Source organism: Cyanistes caeruleus, chromosome 17 (genome assembly GCF_971803275.1).
Source record: "Cyanistes caeruleus chromosome 17, bCyaCae1.hap1.1, whole genome shotgun sequence".
Taxonomy (NCBI): domain Eukaryota; kingdom Metazoa; phylum Chordata; class Aves; order Passeriformes; family Paridae; genus Cyanistes; species Cyanistes caeruleus.
This window is the reverse complement of record NC_141717.1, coordinates 12,154,046-12,180,001: the sequence shown is the minus strand read 5'-3', so window position 1 is coordinate 12,180,001 and position 25,956 is coordinate 12,154,046. Positions and strand designations below refer to the sequence as shown.

At 41.5% G+C, this 25,956-nt stretch overlaps 1 protein-coding gene across 5 annotated transcripts in view; it reads left to right on the top strand.

The window, feature by feature from the left end:
- MAD1L1 (mitotic arrest deficient 1 like 1) overlaps positions 1 to 25,956 on the top strand; it is a 346,167-nt gene that overhangs the window by 94,817 nt on the left and 225,394 nt on the right. For 3 of the 5 annotated variants that reach the window (XM_023936806.2, XM_023936807.2, XM_023936808.2), the window contains exon 11: positions 5,571 to 5,715. In XM_023936806.2, the coding sequence (XP_023792574.1) occupies positions 5,571 to 5,715 (145 nt within the window). Of the gene's footprint in view, positions 1 to 5,570; positions 5,716 to 11,004; positions 11,177 to 25,956 lie in introns of those variants that run through there. The other 2 variants (XM_023936810.2, XM_086854877.1) reach the window with 1 other exon arrangement.

Sequence of the window (25,956 nt, the reverse complement as noted above, 5' to 3'; positions counted from 1 at the left end):
ACTGATGTCTGACTTCTTGTTGATTCGGAGCAAGAGCCATGAGCATCTGCACATAGCAAAGGCCCTTAAAGATTTACCTGCATAAGCTAATATTAATCACTTTTTATCAGAAATTATTATCAGAATAATTTCTCCTGCAGCCAGTTGCACTGAAGGCAGCAGCATTTTCAAGTGTAGTAAGTGCACAGCCAGCACTGTGGGCTCAGTGGTTTTTAAATACCAGTGGAAGTTTTATTTGCCAAATAAATGCCTTTAGAAGAAGCTTTGGCCTTATGAACACTTGAGGTTTAGAAGCTTAGAAAAAGGACATTTATGCCTGTAGTTATCTCCTCCTTGAAATACTTTTCATTCCAGAATTCAGTGATGGATGTTGAAACTATTGATGTTTCCACATAAAACCAAAACAAACCACAGACGTCCCTCATTTGTTAAGACACTGCTTTCATTCTCATCTGGATGGTGATGTGGATGGCATGTTTAGAGCTGTGACAGTGATTCTCACCTTGAGTGGCTGATTAAGGGTCTGTTCAGGTGGAGCCTGTGCATTTTGGCAGCATTCCTGGGCTGGGCTCCTTTGGGTCACTGCTGTCAGCACAGTCCTGTGTGCTGCAGTGTTGACCCTGGAATGGAAGGAAGCACAGGATGCCTGATGTGAATTTATTTTAGTGAATCTTAGCTCCTGCCAGTCAATTATGGCCATTGTACTGGGGCTGGGGCAGAAAATGTGTGTTATTTCTTTTCTCTAACTGCTCACTGTGGTGGAACTGCGTTTCTGAGCCTGATAGTTACGCTGCTGGTTAGGGAGTAAAATTAAATACTGTCTCACAGACCAAACACTGTCAGTGTACCAATAAAGCTGCAAATGTCTGTCTGCTTTTCATCTTTTCACCCATTTCATCTGGCCGCATTAGCAAAATAATTCTCTTTATGTTGTTCCTTCATTATAAATTCAATATGATTTGAATCTTCTTTGTGTATCTAGCAGCAAGATGATGTATGATCTGTTTACTTTTGAATGATTTGTGATTTATGGAAGCCTGATGCTGGTGAGTTATATAAAAGATCTTTGAGAAAATACAAGGTGTGAACCGAGAGAAAGTTTGCAGATGTTTGCTGGAGAAATAAATAGAAGAAGAAAGTGTGTTTTCCCACCAACTCTCTGTAGACCATTTCATGTAGTATTTTGTCTAGCAGTATTTCACATGGCTCTCTGTGAGGCACACTTAAAGCTTTAAATAAAATAGAGCCCATGTGATAACTTCTACTAAAGATGTTCATATTTTGTACCATTTCTCTTTCTGAATGTAGTGAGCAGTAAATAACACAGGCCTGTTGGCCCCCACAGCTCCCACAGTCCCAGTGTTAGGGCAGGATTTGAGGGCAGGGGAGGGTGCTGCTGCTCCCCTATAGCCACAGTTCTGTCTGTGAAGAAGAAAGGAAGCAGAAAGAGATGCCAATCTTATTGCAGTAAAAATTAGCACCCAAACCTCTGAATTTTGAGCTGAAATACTTGTAGCACTAAAGTCTTCTCCTTCCTGGTGGTGGTTTTTCTAGTTTACCTGCCTTAAATGTTAAACTAGTTTAGTCAGCTCCATCTGTAGCTGTGTTCTCAGAGCTCCAATCAGTCTTTTCAGCAGCATTTTGTAATGGATCATTTTTTTTCCCTTTTTAACATAGGATGGATATTTTTCTGTTTCACCAAGCCTCAACTTTTCTTTCCTGTGTCCTGTGCCTATTTAAGTCAGACTGTTTTCATTGGTTCCCTTCTGTTATTCATTTTTAATTCCTGTCCTGGCTGGTGCTGAGGCAGGTTAGGCAGAGGCTGAGGGGGGAAATTGTCTGTGTCAGAAATTGGAGGTTGGAAGAATCCTTGAGGGAGAGCACAGGCAGGGATGTCCTGCTGCTATCCCCTGGACAATAAAAGACATGCTGGAGTTACCCTGTTTTTGTGTATGCCTTTGTGTTTGCTCAGAAAGCCTGTGGGGGAGGAACTGGAATGAAAAATGACATTTTAGTTCAGCCCCCTGTTTATCAGTTTCCAGTGTGGTTTATGTGTGCGCGTGTGGATTCATTGAGATGCCTGGGAGTTGTCAAGTTTCAGGAACGGGTGTTCCTTCATCCAAATGTCTTGCTACAAAACAATTTCCCCTGCTCCTTTTTGCCTCATTAGCTTCTGCATTAACCCTTTTTTTGGGGCTCTGACACGAGGATGCTGATGGCTGCAGCGCGTTTCTCTTTTCAGCTCCGTGTGTGCAGTGGCACTGTCACCGTGTTTTCCCTCACTGTTCTTCCCATCACACTCTGCTTTTCTCTTTGATGTTCTCTCCCTCCTGACAGCTGGCCCTGGTAGGTACACGTGTCTCATCTTCTTCCCAGCTACAACATGACCCAGACAGTGTTGCTCTTTTAATTGTCGCCGTGGACCCCTTGTTTTCCTCCCAGGTTCATACACAGACTGGTTCTGGCATCCTGTTTGCTTTCCCTGTTTTGTTTTGTTTTGTTTTTTGTTTTTTTGTTTTATTTTCAGTAACTCTGAGGTGGTAGCTTGGCTACTGAAAGGTTGGAATTATTAAAATAATGTTTTATGGATCACTGGGGGGTGGGGGGAAGCTGTCGACTGCTTTTGTCATTTTTGAAGGAGATTATTAAAATGTATCTTATAGCTTCAGTATTCAATGTGTGCCCTCATTGTTCTCAGTCTTTCAAAAGAATTTTCTGGAAAATGAAGTTTTATCATTAAGATTGCATTAAAGTGGATTACAGAAGGGAAGAGCAAAATATGAAGAGCCTCAAACAGCTCAGAAGAGAAAGACGTGGGCATCTCATACACTGGGATGTGGAACAAGGAACATTAATAGGCTGATAAACAGAAATGACTTTTTCTCTTTAAGGCTTAAAAGGTTTACTTTGAACTTGCAAAGATTTTTTTAAAATGCCACTTCCCCAAGCTTATGTTGAATGGAGAACTTTGTGCCTCTTTTATTTTAATTTTTAATGCTCATATTGAGCGAGCAATTACTTCTGAAAAGCCATAGGTGTCATCAGGGTGGAAGAAGAGTGCACAAGTCTGGCTTTAAAGGCTTTTGCTTTTGAGCACCTACTTGCAAATCCTGTTTTGTGTCAATAAGAAATAGAACTTTCGGATTTTTCCTTATAGAAGCAGCTCATGTTGTATTTGGTGCAGTTTCTGGAAGAATTATCAATCTGTCCAAAGAGAGGAAGAAAGGATCTCCATAATGTACTTTGGCATGGTGTGGAGAGTTGTGAGGGAGTTGAATTTCACGCCTCCCATAGCAAGGAAACCTATGGTAACAGTTCAGGGAGTTTGAGGATTGTCCTCGCTTTCAGAGACATCTCTGGCCTTTGAATTTTAGGTACATTACCATCACATTTGTACTGAGGTTGAAATATAAACAGATGAAGGTGTTATTTCCATGCAGTGGCTGAGGAAATTGCCCATTTGTCTCTCTTTGCTCAACTTCTCTCATGTTTTAAAACAGTTGTTTTCCAGCCTAGCTTAAGAGTTTTGTGTGTGGCTGAATGTGCTCTCCATCAGACATGAATCTCAAATATTTTTCATTATTTTGGGAAGGAAACCAAGCACATATCTCATTTTTCTTGGTGAATGTCAAATCAATCACCATTTGTCAGTCCACTCAACATTTATAGAAATCAGTCACAATATTGGGAGATTAAGAAAAAAGATTGCTCTGTTGCCTATCAAAATGTTTTGCAATAATCAAATGTGAGATTTTTGCTGTTTCAGGGTAGTTAATCTTATATCTGCATTTTTTTCTTTTGTTCTGACTCTAATTAGGGCAAAGGTTCTTTGATATAGAAAAAAAGTATTTGCTGGAAGGTTCCTGCGGTGTGATTTTCATTGTTGTAACACATATATCACAGTTAGTGAAGGTTTTGTACTTATATTTACCCTATGCATAAAAAGGAATATTGCTGAACAAACTGTAATAAATCTTAAGGCAGAAATTGAGGTTAGCAGGAATTACCCATCCTTTCTGCCCTGTTTTGAGAACTAACCTGCTGCAAGCTTGACCCACAGGAGTGTTCCATCACCAGAGATGTTACTCTTGGCACAGGTGCCCTTATTACCTAATGGAAAGAGGTCCAAGGAAGTAGTGGTGCCCTGGCAATGCAATTATCCAGTTTCAAATGCAGGTATGAAGCCCTCTTGATGAACCTTCCAACCTGAATACAGCAATGAAGAGACTGTTTCACAGTTCCCAATTATTAGATTGGTCTGCGAACGGTTCCAGATTGAACTGGAGCTTTAAACAGGTTTCTGATTCATCCAGTACTTTAAAACAAATACTTTTTTCAAAGAGAAGGATTTTAAAGTAGGGAGATAGCTGCTTTGGAATTCTTGTGAATTCCTACATACATTTCCCAAGAATACAATTCCCAAATACAATTTGGTGACCTGTCAGTGCAAGTTGTACTTGACTTATGCTAGAAGGGTTCTTTAAGTATTCCCTTTTGGATCCATCTAAACAGTACCTCAACAATAGTGCTATTTTATTTAAAAGCATGTTTATTTCTTTTCTTTCAAATATAATGATGAATAAGACCTCTTGGAAGCACTCATACATTTTCCAGTGTTGTTTCTAGCATCAGAGAAACAAAGTTCTTCTGTTCCTGGCTAAGCTGGAGATGTTGAGTTTGATCTTTCTCACTTGCTTGAGGGTTTTTGACTTGTGTGCAGTACTTTTATTTTGTGTCCTGCTCACTCATTAACTACTTAGTGCAGTCTTGGATAAATTCATCATATTGAAAGAATGAACTGACTCTTAATCACAGGATTTTGTTATTGGTCAAGTGCTTTGCCAGCAGTTGATGTGTGATGAGTGCTTGATGTGGGCTTTGGGGCAGCTGCCCCTGGGTGTCCCAGGGCTGAAACTGTGTGTGGGGCACACGTGGAGAGCTTCTCCAGGAGCACACGGATAACTGGGCATCACCACAGCCTGCTGCACGCAGAGCTGAGAAGAGGAGGGCCCAGGCTGTTCTGGTTTAATTGAGAATCATGTCCACATCTCAAAAGAAGTGCTAATCACCTGCCCTCAGTAGACATTTCTCTTCCAGCATAAGTTGCTGGCAAGAGTGGTGTGCAGGTAGTAGCTGTAATTACTTGGTGAGTACTATCTGTCAGTCAAAACAGATAATATTAAACCTACTTTTTCTTCTACTTTGTTTGGAAAAAAAATGAAAAGATTCAGTAGAACCCAAGATCATGCGTTATTTGTTGAAAACAAGGCACGTTCTCAAAGGCAAACAGATTGATTTTGAAACAGATGTGCAATGATTTAAATTCTTCATACATGTGAGGTTCCAGTAATTGTCTTGTGCTGCACAAGAAGGCTGTCCCTGGGGTGGTTCTTCTCTCATATCTCTTTTTGACAACAGCTGATAATGAGGCTGCAGCTACCCATTTTCCAGTGGTGCAGCTGTAAGATGAGAGTGGCACAGACATGGTTATGCTTCTCTGAATTTCCTGATCTCTCTGATGACTGAGAGGCAGCACCCAGGATTTCACAGCTCTGTTTTATCTTCCTTAGTGCCCGGATGCTGGAGAAGGCCCGGCAGCAGCTGCAGGAGGAAATCCTGAGTGTTCAGAGCCAGCTCCTGGATGAGAAGAAGAAACGAGAGCACCAGGAAGCGCTGGTCAGGCGGCTGCAGAAACGTGTGGTGCTCCTCACCAAGGTGAGTTCCCACACCATGTTTGGAAAAGCCCATGTCCTTATTTCTTTCTGCCAGGTGCAGCCCTTCCTATTTCTTCTTTGTTCACCTTTGTAACAGGTGCTGTTACAAAACTGTTCTGGGGTCTTTGCATAATGCTTGCGGTGGGAGATGTGGAACCTGTTTTTAGGGCTTCATTGGAATGGAAGGACCAGCACCTCCTAAAACTGTGCTCGTGTTCCCCCCAGCTGTGCTGGGGACATGTGACTTTGTCTGAGCCTTGGCATCAATGTGAGGGCAGAGAATTGAATCATGTTGTTGCTGGAGTGTTTTGAGCCACTGAAGGGAATTTATAATGGCTTTGGCTGCATTGCCTCCTTTCCTAAAGAGAACGAAGTGGCAGCACCTTGTCAACTGTTCCTGTGGAAAAACAATTTACAGAGAGTAAGAGATTTGCCTTCCTCTTACACTGGAAGTCTGTTCAAATGTAATGGCAAGCACTAGACCAGTAAATTGAAAATAGGTTTTAAGATTCTTTCTATAGAATATATCAAAGGAGTCTGCATCATCCTATATCAGGTGTGCTCTCATGATGAAATTCTATACAATAATTCTGAACTCTGCAGAGCATTGAAAATTTTATATTAAATTCTGAGAGCTCTCTTTCCACAAAGGGAATAATAATTTGCCGTAGCCAGAATGAGAGTTACTTCACTTTCCAAGAATACTCCTTGCAAAACTTCCCTCATCTGAGCAATCTCCCTGGTGTTATAAAGCTGCTCACGTAAATGAGCTTATGTGTCTGCAGAAGGTCAGACTCCAGTAGTCAGAGCTCATGAGAGGGAGCCAGGCACATCACCACACGGGGAGGCAGGAGGGGAAAGAGCTGCTGTGGTGCCTGAGCTTTAGGCTTTGATTTTCAGTGTCAACTAAAGCGTTTTGATCGATTTTAATTGTGCTGCACCCAATTTTGTGTAATTCCCATGTCATTGTTGCGCCAAAAAAGCTGTGATGTGTGGTGCAGTAAGCATGAAGCAGCCACTTTACAAGTGGATATTCCATCAGATCTTCTGACTGCAGAGTTTGATGCCATGAAGAGTCACAGAAGTGCAAAGAGTAAAATGAATGCAGTTCTTTCAGCCTTGCACTGAGTCAGGGTGGACCAAACTCTCTCCATGGAAACAGAAAAGGCATCTCCTCCCCAGCCCTTCTCCTGCCCCAGCAGCAGGCAGCTCTCTGTAGTGTTCTAGTTTGGGATTGCCATGGCTGGATAAGACACAGGTGCATACTGAGCCCAATAAAAAACCTGTCTTTATAACCTTTTCAGCTGTCTAACGTTGTGCTGGACTGCTCAGCCCTGAAGGAAGTTTCTCAGATGGTTTCTAAAATATTCCCTTTGTTAACTTATTTCCAGTGCTCAGCAGAAACACTTTTTGTCATAGAACACAAAAATATCATTACTTTTCTTTAAGTACAAGACAAAACCACAAGACTAGTTTGTCATGTGATGGATTGTACCCTGATTTATATGGAAAGACAAACCTTTGCTTTGTTTGCTGTGTCCCCCCTGAAGAGGAGCATAGGAAACGTTGGAAGTGTTCTTTATCAGACCATGGCAAATAAACTTGTGATTTGACAGGGGAGGTTTTCATTGTGCTCAGTGATTCCTCAACTGACCTGTTATGAAGGAATAAAGACTTTGCTGTTCTCTGAAAATTTATATTCCACCCAGAGAATGCTAGGTCCTTTGTGAAGAAGTAGATGCATTATGGTACTTGGACAATCTATCCTCAGCACTGTTTCTCCTGCTGGTTGCTCTTCTCATGCAAAATCAGAAGAAAGAATTTCATTTAATTAAAAGAAGTATGATATTGAGATTTAAAATGAGATTGAGCAAATACATTTCCTGTCAAAAATAATTATTTTACATTGAAAGCATATCACCTAGAATGGTATTTAATCATCTAATTAGTGGCACCAGTACTGCAGCGTGCTTTTATGTAATTTGAGAATGGAAAAGATGAGTTCTCTCTATTCAATCTTTGTCTTGTTAAATAGGACTGTGAAAATCTAATTTGGGGGAGAGTATTATATATAAGATTGAAATGCTATTGCTTTTGATAGTATGACTTCTGCATTTGTGTATGTTTGACTCTACTAGGGCAGTGAATCAGTTCCTGTGTGCTGAGCAAACAAGGCCTGAAAGGAGTCAGAGGTGTTCAACAGTGCAAGTTTAATGCTGTAACAGTTTTTCTTTCTTTGGGCTCAGATTGGAACCTGGAAGTCTCAGTCCTAGAATATGAAATAGAATATGAATAGAATAAGAGTATTAAAATATGAATAAAAAACAATAAGTTGTTTTTCAGCAATATTTCAGCAATAGCTCTTCAGGCGGTACTTGCTTTGCCAGTCAGACTCCTTCTCACTTCTGTGGCTACTGATTTTTTTTTCCCTAAGACTGAAGCAATATTTTGTGGCTCTTACAGACTGCCTGTCTCACTTGTCAGTTGTGCTCAGTTGCTACTTGCCACAGTCTCTGTCTTGGTTGCTCTCATATTTCCATTTCAGTGCATTTAACCTCTCTTTGTTCCTTGCCTCGTTTGCTTCTTTTGGGCTTTCTTGATCTTACTTGGGCCTTTCCAGTTGGTTTACTGCTTGGAAGTGACAGTTTCAGTCTGGGATACTTCAGTGCATCCCTACAAATCTCTCTTCCCTGGCAGACTGGAACAGCATTCTCCAATCTCTGAATGTTACTGCAGTGGTCCAGTCCCATCAGTTCCACTGCTGAGTGTGGGCTGCTGTGGGAGCTGCATCCTGATTATTCCTGCTCACAGACTGCTCTTTAGAACATGCTGGTTGATCATTTTGTCCCTTATGTCCTTGTAAATCAGGACAGGACTGAAGTTTTCTGATTTACATGTTTTCAGTGAAACATAAGAGTAGATTAGGACACCACTGAGGCTTTCAGACTTTGATGGCTGGAAGGTTTCTCCTGGAGTGTCACTCTGTTCACTTAAGGTGATGAAACAGAAATTGATGCTTGAAGGGATGGATTCACTCTCTCTCTCAGAGATCTGCCTGGCTGGGTTTGCTGTCTGTCATGCTTTTTGCTTTCCCTTAGCTCAGGTTTGGGAAAATCTTTCATCTTTGCTTTAGTACCTGAGGTAGTTGTGGTTCAGCAGTACTGGGAGATAGCTGAAATGCTGGGGAAACACCTAGTCCACCTCTGCCTTTTTGCCTCTTTGATTTACTGCTGTATTTGCTTTGAGTGCCATGTTTACTCACACAGTTTTGTATTTGACTTTTGTGTTGTCCTTAAGCTTTTGAATGTTTCTCTTTTTCTGAGAGCTTTGCACACAACTCCTGGTCTTTGTTTATGAACTGGGCTTGTTAAAAACATTCAATTCTGCTACTGAATGGCTAAAATTGGAATCTCTTAGGAAATTTTATATGATATAGAGGCCTCCCAAAATGAAAAACCCTTTCTGAAAATCCTTATCTGAGTGTAGCTGATTGACTCAGTATTGCATGGAAAGCCAGCTCTGGCTTATTTATTTCAGGACAGCTTCCAGAGGGCACAACTGGGCCTTGTGCAGTGGAAGTGTTGCTGGAGGACAGCAAAAAAGGCACACTCAAAAGCCCCCAAAGTCCTCTGATGTGGAGGGCTAAAGGCTGGCTATCATCTCCTCCTTTCCTCCAGTGATTTTACCTGGATGTGATCAGCCCTTACTGTGTTTTTACTTAGCTGCTGCCAGGGTTTAGACCTGCCAGCCTCAGTTCAGTGAGAGCAGCGTGTGTGCCCTGGAGGAGCTTCTGCAAGAAGCTGTAGAGTGTGTGGGATCAGCCCATACCCCACTGCAGGTTCAACCAGAGACAAAAGGCCCTGCTTTTTGCAGCCAGGGCATGATCCTTTGCTGGAAGCTCAAAACTCAAAATGGGAAGCCAAATTTCAGTTCCTTTTTCTGACTTAGTCCGAATGAGTCCAATTTGTTCCCGAAATTGTGGGCTTTATGAATGCACACTGCCATAGCTGCAGCCCTTGCTCTCATATAAGGCATAACACAACGACTGAACTAATCTGCCTGTGTTGGATGTTGTTGTTTCACTGCATTTATTTCCTGTCTGTGCACTTGTCTGCCTTTGGGTACTCTGCTGCCCAGAGAAGAGACTGAAAAATTCCCCTTTGTTTCCTGGGCTCTCAACCAGATCATGTGATATGATAGAAAATCTGTTTCTATTGAGACATAATTTAGGCCATCACCGTAAAAGTTAGAGATTAAACAAGTATTGATTAACCAACTCCAGCTGACTGCTGATACCACATGTTCCTGGAGATATCAGTCAGTGTGAAGTATATTAGTGACTCCCAGAGCTGAGAATGGCAAGAATGCATCAGAAATGGGACTAGGTAATTAAACTGTTCATTAAGCATGGCAGATGCAGAGTTCATGACTTGATTTGCCATCTGCTTTGTTTTGTAATCAGTAAAGATTTAAAATAATGCTGATGGCTTCTCTGTCATATTGGGTCCTGCATGATGTTTTTTTCTGAGGATGTAGATAGATGATTTTAAAGCACAAGGAGGGATGTTAAAGTTCTGGGTGTGCAGCAAAGAAGGTGAATTAACCCTTTTCCTGGGATATGTGAAAAATCAGCTGTAAATACAGCAGTCAGTATCGCACTCAGCAGCACTAAAAATGACACTTTGGCAAGCAGGTCCTTGTGTCAGACCTTTTGGGCATCACACCCTGAGCTGTGCTCTGCATTCAGGCAGCACAGTTGGGCTTGGGGCAGGTCTGAGCTGCTCCTCAGGGCTGTGAGCAGTGTCCAGTGCTTTCCCTGGCTGTTATGACTCTCCTTTTTCCTTCCTTCAATCCATGTCATGATTCTGTGGATGTCATTTAAGCAGTGCTGCTGCTCCACACGTGGTTGTTAACTGCTGTCAGCCTGACCCTGGCCAAACCTTTCCCTCTGCTCACTGTGTCTCCCCTTCGTAGGTTTTTATAAGCTCAGGGAAGTTACCTTTCTTTTTATGACTGGCAAATAAATACATTTTAAGGTGATTTCACATCTCCCTCTTCAGCAATTAAGCAAGGCAGGTTTTGTGAGTGCTTCCTTGGACCATCCTGCATCCTTGAGAAGAGGGAAACAAGACACCCTGTGTTTGAAGGAGACTCAGCAGCCTTTTAGATTGAGCACAGGCCTTTCTAATTTCAACTTGATTATATTAATCAGTTAAATGCTTTCAGAGAAAAGCTGGTTGGTAGTTAGGGGTGGAGGAGGATAATAGCAGGAGACAGAAGATCATTATCAGGTGTGGGAAAGAGGCAAGGAGACAATTGCTGCCTGTGGCATGTAGGGGCTCAGAACAGGTCACTGCTGAATTTAAATTTTTAGTAACCAGTAGCATCATCAATTTTAATTCCCAGACCTGTCTTATAGGGTGCCTTTTTTAAAGAATGAAGACCAACAGGTCAGAGATGAGGTAGGTGCTTTTATGAATAATTCTGTGCCCTGTGAGCTGGTGTTAAAATGCTCCTGAGTTCAGCCTGATGCAGGGTGGTTGCTGGGCTTCATGTTTATGATTTCCACAGGAGTGTCTGGGTTACTGGATAAAGGGTGCAGAGTTTTGTGATGAGAAAGCAGGATTTGGGAGTTTGAGACTGCTTCTACAGACATTTTTTGTTGGAGTTAAGAAAATATATATCCTCCTTTGTTGGCCTTTGACTGCCTTCTGTCTATGAGGTGGGAAGTGCTGCAGAGAAATGGAGTTGTGAGGAGTTATTTTAACACTGTTTTTTGGTTGGTCTGTTTGTTTAGGTTTTTTTCCTCTGTATAACCCAAATTTGTTGTAGAGTAGTTTTTTTTATTTTTTAGTAACTCCTTCCCGTTACTTGCTGTGTCATGTTTTAGTCCTGACCCACTTAACCACCTCCTGGAGCTCATGCAGCTCCCTCCACATGTAGCAGTGTTGGAGGTAACTTCTTTAGCAGTCTTTACCTGCAAGGTAACTCCACAAATAATGTGCTCTGACAACACATTTCCTGTTAAATTTTTATTTTTGTCACGTATATCACTGGTCTACTTTACCTTTCTTAACCCTCTTGCAGCCTACACTGTGAGGGCCTTTCAACCATGCTCTCACCTTCCATACCTAGCAGCCTGCTAGGATCTGTTGACCTGATTTCAAGTTTCTCTAGATCTCACAGTCTGAGAGTGATTTTCTTTTTTTCTTTTTCCCTTTTCATCCTCTGTCTGTACCCTCTAATTTGTCTACTTCAGAGTTTTATTTAGCTTTTAATGGAATGGCCTAACTCCAGTTTTCAAGGAAGTTGCTACAGGGCATACAAAAGAGCAAATACAAATTTTATCAGCCTCAGCTGTTCCCCAAGTCACTCAGCCCTGCTCCTGGAGAAGCACAGCAGTGTTGCTGCCTTCACCCTGGCCTTGTCATGAACCAGCCATTGTATTTATTGAAATAGTTTCATCTGCAGCACTGCCCTTTCTGTAGCTGAGCACAATCCCACCATACTCCAGTGGCAATTTTTGCAGACACTTGTACAGTGACAAACTAACTCTGTGCTGCTTTATACTTGATGCTTCGTTATATTCATAACAAGCTCCTATTTGCATGCTTGACATTTTAAAATACTGTGTTTGGAATGTGTTATTTATTTTGAGACCTTTATTAAGCAACCTCAATCTAAGGGTTTAATTGTTACTGATAGCTAAGAGTATAATTACCTCAGTAAAATATCATGGCTATATTAAGCAAATGGCAATTGTCTTCCAGAATAAAATGAGTACAAGCCATTTTCCTTTGAAACAGGTTGGTTCATGATCTGATATCATTTACTGATACAATTGCAGAATCTCTCTATAAAGAATGAGTGAGGAAAGCTGAAATCGATGTGTTTGTAGAAGAGACTGGCTGAAGCAGTGCACAAAAACCATTTGGGAGGAGAAAGTATCTTTAAATTAAACCAAGAAATGTTACTGTTTCTCAAGTGATATTTGCAGATTTCAGAAAATCAGAAGAAGGTGTTTTTGCTGGTGTGAGATCCCAGAGCAGTGCCTGCTTTTCTTTCACTCGGTTTTCTTTTTCACCATTGTTGCTTACTTTGCCTAACTTGGTCACGAGTTTACCGCTCAGTTTTGACTCAGTGAAGAAAGCAGCAGAGTTGTTGAGTTCTCACTTCCTTACTGTGCTCCAAAATGACTTCTCAAAGAGTTCCCTTAGTTTGACTTGTCAGTCTGCATTTCTCCAAGCTCTGGCTCTGGGCACTGCACACGTTTGGGAGCCCTTCTTGCTTTCCCCTGCATCCTCCCTGGTGAGACCCTTTGCTCTTCAGCTCTTGTCTCAATTCCTTGTAGCTAGTGGATAAACATGCCTTTTCCCTGACTTTGGCTCTTGTACTTTGTGTACCATGTGGTCCCTGCAGGAATTTGTCTGGCAGGGGCAGAAGGTGATGTGCTTTGTCAGAGTTGGGTTTTATCACCCAAGGGATCCCAACATGGAAATGCTGAGGGTGGCTTCAAATGGCCAGCCTGGAGCCAGAAGATGAATTGGCCCCTGGGCCTTGCTTCCTTTTTCTCTTTTAGAAGCATAAAAGAGCTCATAAAAATCATCTTAGCAATTTTCTGGGAATGGGTTTTGTGTAATTCTTTTGCCTTATTATGTATCTGGTAAACCTTGCAATGATAAAAATACGTAGTTCATTATTGTCTTTGTATCTGATGTTTTTGAGGCGGAGGCACAAGGACAGCCTCTGTATTCTTATTGATGTTATCTCTGACTTAACTTCTATTTAAGCAGTGAGTTTAGAGCGTTTTTTAAAATTTTATAACAATTCAGAGTATGCAGCAAAGTTAAAAGTTATGTGTTATTTTATGAGGTATTTGTGAAGAACAATAGAAATGTGGTCTTTTTTTCCCAGAATACTGACTGGATTTTGCTTTGTTCTGCCCCCACTAGATATTAATGCTCGCTGCTAAGAGGTTAGATTATGAAAATTAGAAATATACCCATAAAAGAATTTATATGACCTTCAGTTCTCATATTTCTCTGAGAGAAAGGGCTGTAGGACTTCTAAAGGTAAAATATTCAATAAAAAGAAATTAGGTTAATCCAATGTTATGGCTGAGAATTTAAACTCACCCAGGTCAGGTAATTCAAAGTTATGGTTCCCTTGATGCGTGTGCTGTAACATTTATTCCTCAGCTCCTCAGCTCTGAGTTATGAAGGATGGTTGAGCAGGTCTGGCAGGGAAGATGGATGGGTGGAATTGAGGGAGTGATTGTTGGGGGAAGTCGGGCAGAACAAACCTGGCTGCTGGGCAGAGGCTTGGGCAGCATCCAGGGACAGGGAAAGGGGCTTAGGATTTCTGAACAGCAGGCTCTGAAATACCAGCAAGGCTAAGCTGCACAAAAAGGGGTTGTTTTTCTTTTTTTTTTTGGCAATTCTTTGTTCCTCAGATACTTAGGGTTTGAAGGCATTAATCTTGCTGCCTCTTAGAATGGTGATATTGCCACAGGAACTGCAGCTTTGAATCTCTGACTTCTCTCTGTTTTAATTCTCAGCCATAAAACTGGATTAACTGGGTTTGCTTCAAGTTGAATTGCAGTGGATTTTTTTTTTTTTTTAAAGGATAGGCGAGAGAGATAATTAAGTAATTGCACAGTAGCTTATTTCAACATGTGATGGGAGCCTCTGGTAAGAACAGCTGCACTACTCAGACACCAGTCAGAGCATCCTTTCAAATGAAGACCCAAAATCTTTATAAAACTGAAGGACTGTCTGGAGAATTGAGGAGTTTTGGATTGCTCCTGGCACAGTATCATGCAGTACTGACTATTTTGTTCAATGTGTGTTCACAACATCTCAGGTCAAGCATTGCTTAAATTGATGAATATATTAGAAGTCAAATGAGGTTTTACAAAGCATCTTGGAAATGGTCTCTGACCCATGATTTGTTGCATTGAGGAGAAATGTACTGTTCCCTTTTTTATGAGCACATTTGTTTAGGTGGTATTTCAGAGTCAACAACTGTTTAATAAAACCTATAGAAAACTTGAAGAATTGGTGTAGTTTCAGTTAATTAATTTTGATTGATGTAATGAGATTATTATATTACAAGTTTCTCACTATACAGAACAGCTGCTGGGTTTTTTTTAGTGTTATGTGGGGTAGGACCTGTGAAAAATCATTGACTGTAAACTTGCCTGTTCAGGTGGAACCAGTCTGGGACAGTGGGGGAGCTGGGGCTGAGTTTTCTGTCTGTATGAATCCAGAGCTTCAGGATTTCCCTAGAAATATCACTGCCTTTTTGAATGAATTTAAAAAGGGATCAACAGGTAAAATGTGAGACAGGAAAAGAGGATGTGCTTTTTACACATCAGGATGATGCTGGACTTGCTTTCTGTCAGAAGGAGGAGATCTCTTCTCACAAGAGTCTTATGATTTGTAGAAGTTATATTAGGAAGGTCCTGTAACCCTCTGGGGCATCCAAGCTGCTTTTTAAGCACAGGGAAGCATTGCCAGAGTAAGGTTTAAATATGTCTATGTCTGCATCTCCTTGCTTTCCTTGGGCAGTGAAGTCCAAGGATTCCAGCAGATGTGTTCCTTTGCTTGTTGGGTATGCACAAAGCGCTGTGGGCTTATTCCAATGTTGTATTATCCCAGGTACTTGCTCCTACAGCAACACTGGGCTAAATGGAAACCCCACCCTATGTGGTCTTTTAGTCAATGTTATTTTGGGTGCCACAAGTCTGTTGCAAGGAATTGAGACTGAGCTGTTAAAGAGAAAGTCACTGAAAGGGTGAAACATTTTAAACCGATCACTTTCCTGCAAGCCTTGAGAAGGTTTGTGCTGATCTCGTGCCTGGGAGCTTCAGGCACCTGAGAGGATGCCTTTGACATCAGTGGCAAATATTTTTCACAGCAAAATGTACATTCTGCTGGTTCTCCCTGGCAGCCTGTACTGGAGCTGCAGGATGTGTAGCTTTGCTGGATGCTGTTCCCCCCTGAGATGTGAGCACACTCTCCCTGCTGGGCTATTGCTCCGTGCCCATGGCATGCTGGAGCTCATTTCTGCATGTCCTGAGTGCCTGGAAGGAGCTGTAAAATCTAAATTTAGAAAGAAATGTGTGACAGGATTCGGGGCTCCCCGTCCTTGTGAGCAGTTAAAGGAGACATTCAGAGCATGGCACGCAGCAGCTCCTGGGGAGAGCTGTGACATACTTGACTCTAGAGCTGGTAGCTTTGGAGTGGGGTGTGCCTGAAGCTCCATGGGCTCAGTCTCATGGGACAGAGACAAGAACTCATTCCCCCTTCAGGGAGAGGAGATGCTCCTACTCCCTTTGAGCAGCAGAGTTTTCTATCCAGTGGAAGAAGCAGCTGGAAGAGCCCCTGCTCCCACACCCAGTTTTCCCTGCCTTATGTGCTGGATGGGTTACAGGCAGGTCCAAGACCAGCAGCTTGTTATTGCTTATGTGGATGGCAGAGGGGCTGGGAAGACTCATTCTGTGCATTGAACTTGTGATTAAATTAAAGATAAACATGGATGTGGAGTAATGTTTCTTTCAGGATGTTCACACAGCATAGAGCTGTGTGCTTCTACAGGGCAAAGGAGTGTGCAGCTCCCAAAATGATCTAGTGTCTGAACTGGAAATTTAAGCAATTTAACTCCTCTCTTCACTTGCTGCTTTTTCAGGCACGTATATAAGCTGCAGAAGTTTTATGTTTTATGCTTGTAACAGGAATTCTGCTCTGTAAATAGTATTTCCAGCTTTACAGATAAGGAAACACTTTCTGGCTTTAATAAATTAATTTTCTGTTGATAACATACTACCTTTGGAGACCAACTTTTCAGGTTGACATTTCTATTATATTAATTACAAAGAGCAGAGAAGCTGTGCTTGTTTTGTCATTGGGAAATGCCATTTGCAAAGTTATTGGGAAGCTGACCTTGTCAGAAGTGTTATTGCATTATCCCTCAGTGAGGGCCACCACAAGTGAATGACAAGAAAAAAATGCAGAAAGAAAAAAGCAATTTCAGGAGATATAATGAAATCAAAACAAAATGCTTTTTTTCCTTCTCCAACGTGAAGATGTTTATTAAGATAGTGTATGTAAGAGTTCAGTGCTGGGGGAAAGAAGTGCTTGTGAACCATTCGGGGTTGTTTTTTAAAAATGAAAATCACCATACAAGAGAATTCTTGACCTTTTGCACGAAGTGAACATGGACAAGAGGCAGTGCTTACTCCAGTGACATCTCTCACTCCCTGTTTCTGCCTGTTCCCACTGTGTATCCCTGTCCATTATCCTTTTTCCCTCTTGTTCATTCTGCACATGAGGCAAAAGGGGCTCAGCCTGCATGGACCAAAGCCCCCCCCAAGGGCTGGGGGTATCCTTTGCCACCTCAGTGCTTGGAGAGCTCGCCCTGGAATATTTTTCTTTCCAGTCTCTGGTTCACTTCACCAGTCCTTCAAGTAAATCTCAGCTCTTCTGTTTGCTTCTAGCAAAATGCCAAGCAAATCATCTGTTTGTTTTCTGCTTTCTCTCCCAGTTTAAAACCACAGAGCTGTTAGTTTTCTCAGAGCCATTCCTTGTTCTCCCTGAGCACTGGGGAACAGCAACAGCTGCCCCTTCCTGCTCTGCCTGAGTGTCCCATCCAGGCACAGCTCTGCTGAAAACCCAGGTGATTTCCTTCTCCAAGTTGCTGCCTGCTTTCATGTGCCTCTGAACAATCCTGTGCAGGAAAGTACCACTCAGATTAGTGGCCATTTAATCTTTGAACATGTAGGGTACAGCAGGACATGCTGAGTGTCTCCTGCTCATCTCTGCTTTCTCCCTGTGCTGGAATTGTGACAGGGGTGCAGCTCACAGGTAGCTCAGTGAGTGGTTCACAATGGAGCATGGTCATCACACTTTAAAAGCTTTAAATGAAATCTTTTCCAGCAAAGAAGTTATTAAAAAAGCCCCAGAAAGCAATTTAACCCACCCCCTCCTCCTGTGTGAGGCAACGTGTTTCTTATGTAATATCTATGCACATGAATTTGTCATGTGTGGCATTACCCTCAGGCTATGTTTGTAGCCCTTGCGTTCCAATATTGGCTTTTTACTTACATAAAAGAGAAGAAAAAAACCCTTCTGGATTCCTTGAAAACATCCTAAATGGGATGCTGAGGAGCTGTAAATAATAGCCAGGTTTATAGTTTAACTCTCTAGGAGCATGTGCAAGCTGAGGGGTGTGAAACACGTGTTCTGGATCTGATGTTTTCCTTCAGATAACACAAGGAAACCAGAAATACAGAAGTAATTAAATGTGCACGCCTTGTCTGCCTTGCTTTCCTCTCACATGGATTTGTGAGTTCTGAGGTTCTGAAGCTGCTGCAGCTGTTGGTGCATTTTCTGCATGGAGCTGTGTCCTCTCTTGGGGTTCATTCCCTAAGATAAGGAATTTTTTGATCCCTCCAAGCAACCAGCTCAAGCTGACTCATCTAAATCTGTCTCCTACCAAACTTTGTGACTTTGTGAGCTCTTGTTAAACTTCACCTAGCTAGGCTGAGTTTGGGGTGCTCTTTTCTCAGTATTTATGTTCTCACTACTTCTCCCTCTGCAGAGGTAGGATATTTTTAGCTTAGCTTTCCTCTAAGAAGAGCTTATTTCCTTTAAGAATTCCTCAGGGATGTGGAATTGTTGCCCCTCATCAGCCAGCAGTTACACAGGCTTAGTTTTAGTGCCAAACTGCTCCACTGAAGGAACTGGATCTCTTAACTGCAGCCAGAACATCCAAGTAGGTGTATCTAGTTGAACTAGTAATCAGAACAGACAAAGAACTTCCTGCCAAGCCTGACTGGTGGGTAGGAGGTCATACTTTGGCTTTATGGAGAATTCCCTGTGTTTTGGATGTTCTTCAGCTGACAGAACCTGCGAGCTGTCCCTCCCCACGGCCGCTCTGCGCTCGGATCATGGCTCTGCCTCCGCGCGGATGAATGGGTGCCTAACCATCTGCATCCAAAGTTTTGATTTGTAATTAACTTTCAATATGCTAAAAGGATGGCTAATAACATTGAATGCAAATCACAGAGTTCACATTCTTCAACTTAAGAAAAATGGTGTCTTCTCATTTTGCCGCATTGTTCAGATGTAACGAGAGCGATTGCCGCTCTCCCCAGGGACAGCTTAGGGACTTAAAGGTTTATTCATCCAGACCAATGAATTCTTTTTCCTGGCATTTTTCCTCCCCAAGAAGTAGTGATAAGAAACTCTGAAGGAGGGGAGGAACCTTCTTGACCTTTCTCTTTTTTTGTCCTGGGACTTGGTCTGGAGTTAAATGTGTTATAAATATTCGAGTATCAATACTTGGTAGACTTAGGAGAGCTCTTAGCAACTAATGAAGGTTAAATGCTGTCTATTTTGGGAACCTGAATGACACTGTCACTCACATTTTAGCAGTACTCGATGTCTAGAGCTGCTTTTCCCCTCTGTCATTCCTGTGAGGTGGGGCAGCTAACTGAGATAACTGTTATCTCAGATATAAAGGAGTATGGGAAACAGATGCTTGGGTGAAATAACTGAAGACCTGAGCCTAATTCAAACAGGAGTGCAGTGGAAGAGCTGTGAAGTCTTTACTGTATCTCCTTCTGAGAGTGTTTGGTTTTTTATGAAGTCCCTCAGTGCAGATTGCAGTTTTCTGTGCCTTACCTGTGTGACAATGACCTTCCTTCAGGTGGCAAATGCTTTCCTGCAGCACGTGTCTGTGTATTCTCTGCCTGCTCTGCTGTGTTAGTATCAGCATTTCACTGATTTTCTACATCTTTTGAGTCTTGTCATATCCTGGAAGCATCTGGTATCGTTGTGGTGAACCTGTGTTAGTACAAGGATCTGATTTTTTCCTGGAGCTGTGTTGCTGAAGTGGTTTTGTTTGTGGAGGTTATGGCTCAAGTCCCTTCCCTCCTCTCTGCGGGCTTTGGCGTGCCTCTAGGGATGTCATAGCTTCCAAGGGTGTCAAAATCAAATCCCTAGGATGTTGTGGTGTGAAAGCTGCTGTGTGCACACTGTGTGAAATCTTAAGTTTTTCCCTTCCCCTCTGCATTAACTTGCATTTGTGTGTGATTTTGCTCAGTCTGTCAGCCTTTGCTCGTCCGTCATTATTGATATTTTTGGGTGCTCCGGAATGCCTCACCCTTGTCTCTAGGCTCTGCTGGCATTAATATTTTATGTTGTCAGCTCACATCTTGCTGCTTGCCCCTGTTCCACTACGCTAATAATGATCCTGAAGGAAACTTGTGTCTCTAAGCCTCAGTGCAGCCTCCTGCTAATTGCTTTCCATGGCAGGGAGGGGTGGTGTGCTCCTCCATCAGCAGCTCCCACCAGCAGGTATTTGACTCTCAAATAATGATTAATACCCAGGGATGCTCGGTCATTTAAACAGACTTTCAAACCCTGTGTTCACTGCTTCACTCTCCTGTGAGTTCTCTCAAAGAATTGTTAACTGGTTCAGTTTAAATTACTTTCACAAAAGCTCGTGCTTATCTATCTCTATTTTATCTTGTTACACTCAACTCAAAGAGATGCTTTGAATTCTGAACCTTCTTAACTAATTTTCCTAATGTTCAGGTGAAACTTCCTTGCCAATGACTCTAATTTCCCAGAACAACCTTATCTCTGCTTTCAAAACAGAGGAGGATGTCTGCAGTCTGGTATCTCCAATAGGATAGCCATTTTTAATGATAAATCATTTTATTCCTTTTGTCTGTTAACACCTTTGTTATTTTTTGGTCTTGGGTGAATATCCAGCTTTGAGATTATTATTATATCTTCTTAGTGCAGTTTAATTTCTTGAAGCATTTAGCTGCTTTTATCACAGTTCTCTGGATAAAGTAGAGCAGAGGAGCTGTGATGATTCTTTTTGGAGCCTGGATCTTTGCTGGGTCAGAGTGTGCAGCTACAGCCACTTGTGCCTCTGATAGACTCAAAGGATTGCCCTGAACGTGGAGCTGCTCATTTCAGCTTTGTTTGGGGCTTCATGGTGCTGAAATTATTTAAAATAAAAATCAATGTTATTGTTGTGGTTTTCATATACTTTATATTCTCCTTATATTCTCCATTATGTTTTACATTTACATGACCTTTTCTTGCTTCGTGCAAGCATCATGACTTTCAGTGTTTTGATATTTGTATTTGTTTTCATCTTTATGAAACTGGTAATGTCAAAAAAAAAAATCTTATTTCAAATTTTGTTAAAGATATGAGATACTCTTGCAAGTTCACGTATTGCAAGAAGCAATTTCTGAGCTGCTCATTCTCTTCTCCCTGTACAAGTGTCTGAATATCCCATGAGATTTAACAGTGTTGCAGTGAGTAAACAAATCACTGTATTCCCAGAAAAGTGTGAGTGGCTCACAGCTGCTGTCACTCCTGCCTGTCTGGAAGATGAATCAGCCTCTGAAATGTGCAGCTCTGGGCAGTGTATGGAGCGGGGTGGTCCTGTTCTCTGGGATCAGAGGGAGATTTCAAATCTTTTATACCTCATTTGCAGTATTACTTCATGGATTTTCCCCTCCCTCATCTTGTCCCTTTAAAATTTATAATTAAATTTGATTTATTTGGGTTATTTAATTTTATTATGTAATTTTTATGAAACAACCTGGTTGGTGGCTGCATATTTATTTCAAGGGAGGCAATCATCTGCCAGATAAGCTGTGAGGCCATGGTTCAGGCATTATCTGTGCCAGGTACTGTTGCCAGATGGCCAAAGAGCAATCTTCTAACTAGTCCTGGATGTGATTATGACATTTTTATGAACTTATTCCAATTTCACCTTTTATTTGTCATCACAGCTGTTAAGGACACTTTTTATGGTGTTTCTCTAGTCTGGAAAATTTAGATCAGATTAGAGCATAACTTCTCAGAGCTGCAGGAAGTAGGGCACAGTTTAAAGAGGATTAGTGATCAGTGTGTATAAGGACTAGTCTGTCTAAGGTAAATCTTAGAAGGAGCACCTTCATCTTAAGTAATTTATGTGTCAGTAGAGATTTCCTTCTTTCTTTAGCTGGAATCTGTCATGTTAAAGGTCATTTAATTGAAATTCATGCTCACATATTCATAAAAGGATGCATTCTTCTGAGCATTATCAGTCACCAAGTTTTTGAAGTTGCCATGCTGGATCTTTTCTGTATGTTTTAGCCTTGGAATATGATGTGATGAATTAAGTGAGATGTCTGCTCATGATATTACAGCATTAATAATATTGAGGGGGGAATTGTGATGACATGCAGTCTTTGTACTTAGCATGGTTCAATGGGCAGGAGAATATGAATTTATAGGAATGGGACTATTGGAGCACTTTCAGAGCTAAATCTAACCTGCAGGTAGGAGTTCTTTAACAACCTTGTGTTGCCAAAAGCTGTGCCACTGCATCTCCTTCCATTTATTCTTAGATTTATTTTTTTTCCCCCCATACCAAAATTTGTTTGAAATTTCCTTGTAATAGAGGATTATGAATTACCCTTGTCACATTTGGAAGCTGTAAGCCATTGAGGAACCATTTCATCTCTCTCCTTTACAGTCTGCCAGCCTTTTTGCTGTTCAGGATGGAAGGGCTGGGTACTGCTGTAGAGCTGATTGACCAAGTGTTCTAACAAGGGAATTTGTCCTACCCCCTTGAGGATGTGCTGGGGCTGAGAACAGGAGTGCCAGAGGGCAGGGCTGTGCAGCCTGTGAGGAACTGGAGGAGGCTGCTCCATGCCTGTGCTCCTGGATGTGGCTGGCAGACGGGTGGGAAGTGTGCTGAGCCTTGCTTATGGCATCCCTTTGTTTCCCATCCAGAGTCAGGCTAATGACAGCTCTGATAATGCCAGATGGCAGTCACCAGTCATCATTTAATAGCAGGAAAATGCCTAAATATTGTCTCCAGAATGGGTTTGTTCGTTCTTTCTCCTCGTTCCAGCCTGGCAGTGATCCTCAGGCAGCACTTAGGGACCTCCTAAGAAGATCTTGTGTAGAAAACTGTCAGAACAGATTGCTGTATGGATTTTCAGAGGATTAAAGTTAATTAAAGAGCTATTCCTTGCTTTCATTTCCTCATATCTGCCAGCTATTTACATGCTAATGTAGGGTCTTCCAGGGAGAATAGGACAAGTGTCAGCATTGGGCATGTTATCACACGTGGAGACAGTAGAAAATAATGAGATGAACAAAATATATATATATATATATATGATATGTAGGTATGTGTGTGTAGCTTGACAACTGAAAGCCAGCAGCAGAGCTTTTTTGCATATTTTCAGTAATGTGTGATCTTACTGAATATAATTCACTCCATTACATCTCACACTGCATAATTTAATACTTCATTCACTATAGTATCTTTACATAAGGAGTTTTATAAACAGGCAGATTTAACAGGGTTTTTTTCTATCTTGTTCTAAATAGGAAAGTTCTTTCCTGCAGAAGTAGTGAGTAGTTTTACTAGGAGTACAAACCTGGGAGCAGAGACTTTCATGGGGACTGGCATCTACTGTTGCCTTCTCTTATAAAGATTAAAGGAGATGCTCAGCATGGAAGCAAACTGAGAGTGGATGTAATAGTTTTCTGCTCCAGCTGCATTATTGTTTGCCCATTCCATTTTCACATTATTTCAGAGGATTATTTTCTCCTGTAATTTTTCAATATCTTTCATTTTAACACTTTATTAAAACTTCTACATAACAGATGAAATAAAATTGATCTCAGGTTACACTTCAAGAGGGAGTTTAATGCTTTAGGAAAATGAGAAACCTCGCTGTCTGCATTTTTAAACAAACTATCAAAATCATCTGTATTGTTGAGCACAGGTAAAGAGTTTTGTCAGCTGCTGAGGGTAGTCCCAATAGTTTGAGGGTGCTGAAGGTAATTAAATTTCTAAGGACCAAGGGCAGTTAAAGAAGATTTGTTTTCTGTAGTTTTTTGTTCCCCAGTGTGCAGGTGACATACAAAGTGAGTGGTTTAGCAAACCCAACGTGCCCTTACCACGGGCTGCAGCTGAGGATGAAGTCCCTGTGTTCTGTGTGACCTTTGTGAAACAGCTCTTTGGCATTAGCCTTTCTCTTCATTTTATCCTTTTGTGGTTTTCCTAGTGGAAAACATGATGGTCTTACTCTCAGATGTCAGGTGGCTGTTCTTTGGCCTTGAAAATCAATGTGACATTTTGTGAAAGAGTTAAAAGATGAGGGAAAGGGAAAAAAACCCCTTTTTTGGAGACTCATTTGGGGGCAGGCAGGGGGAGGAGGTCACCCACACTGAAAAGTCACGACTGATCCCCTGCTTGCTCCTGCCTTGGTAGCACAGCTTCCTTAAAAGATGCTCTGAAAGGGATGTCAGGGCAGAGATACTCTGGGATTTGGGTGTTTGAGGTTTTCTCTTGTATTTGATATCCCAAATCCTCTCTTTAGCCAGGCTGGTGGGCTGACCAAGATGAAATGCTGCTGTGCAATAAGCCTCAGGTTGAATTTCTCCCTGTTGTGGCTCTGTGAATGTCAGCAGAGCTACAGCAGGGAAAAGCTGTCCCTGGTGTCTGGGGAGATGCTGCTAAAGGCTCGTTACCCAGGCTTGTGCAGGTAAAATTAATCCAGAGAATCACTTGATCTTGACTGCCCAAAGCAGAGGAAACCAGAGCTGTTCCAGCATCTCTGCTGAGTAAATCCTGTTGCTGTGTGGTTGGGAGAATTTGAGGTGGGTGCTCAGACAGGAGCAGCCCGAATTTTCTGAAGGTGGGGCACACAGGGGGAGCTGCCTCGTCCCTCCCTGGCAGGGCCAACACAGCATTGTTTGCAGGAGCTCTGATAAATAGAAAAGACAGCCAGGGCTTAAAACACAGTGTTTGAATTTGTGATGCTCATCTCTGTTACACAGATTGTAAGACTCCTGATTTTTATGTGTTCAGTATTGGTTTTGGGCAAATATGAAAACATTTAAGAAAAAGAGAGAACTGCTCTCAAGCTTTTCCTATCAGTGATGTGTATGCACTTTTTTTGCCATTTGTCTGTCTTGTACTTTGTGTGAGGGAGGTTTCTATTTTGTATATCAAGTGGAATCTTCAATTTTATCTTGCCACATGCTCAAAGGAATTTTTTATTTCTGTTACATTGTTTTAGAAAGAGAGATCCACACTTCTTTTGCTGTCTAAGAAATGGTCTCTTTATTCAGTCAGAATTGTTGGTCTGTTTTGAGGCTATAGTGGAGCCACATAATGCAGGAACACTTCAGCCATAAAGGGAATTTGTTTAATAGGTTTCATGTGCTGAGAATATGAATATTTTCAGTGATGATAATTAAGGCTGAACATTTTTTTCACATTTTTGCATTTTACTAGAAAATAATTGAGGGGGAAAAAAAATCTTTATCAGGAATTACATGTGGATTTTGCTACTTTATGCCATACCACTTTTCTGGGACCTGTAAATATATGGATTTCTAAGATATTTAGCTCAATGCAGCTGTTCTTGCTGCTGGGAACAGAACATGAATTTTTTTTGGGAACTAGAATTCCAGTACCCATGTGTGTCTGATTCGTGGGTCACAGGCCCTTCATTCTGCATCCTCACCTTCAGACTTCGTGATTCTTGGTGATGGATGTGGGTATTGGGAGCAGAAGGTAATTTTAAAGAGATAGATGAAAAGAGTTTGAATAATGAGGTAAGAATTTTCTATCGGTGCAGTGGCCTTTTTTTTTTTTTTAAATCAAAGTTTTATGTTATTTTGATTTCTGGAGCTTAAATAGAACATGGCAAGGATCCTAAAACCAAAATTAGATTTTGGCTTTAATTTTTGGGTGTCATCTCTCAAGATACAAAGTAAAATAACAACTTGGAGCAGCAAACAACATGAATATTTCAGGAGCAGCATCTTTTCTATATGCTGCCATCTGTTGATGACCTATGCATAGGAAATGATTTATTTCCCAAAGTCAAAGGTTTAATTTCTCAGTGAAATGTCCCAAGAAAGCTGTGAAATACAAGGTAAATTCTGATCATTGAGAGAGCTCTCCAGCATTATTTTTCTTCCTTCTTGGAAATTTCTGTGGACTGGTTGAATGCAGGTGCTGACAGGAGTAGTATTGTTGGGGAAGAAGTGATGCCCAGGACTTAGTCTTGTACACATATGAATAAAAATTAGCAAAAGAACCAAAGAAGTCTGGTTTGTTAACACTCTGCTTTTTGAGCTTTTTGAATGGTTCTGATGATGTAAAAGAGAGGCCATAAGTTGTGCCCTTGAATCCA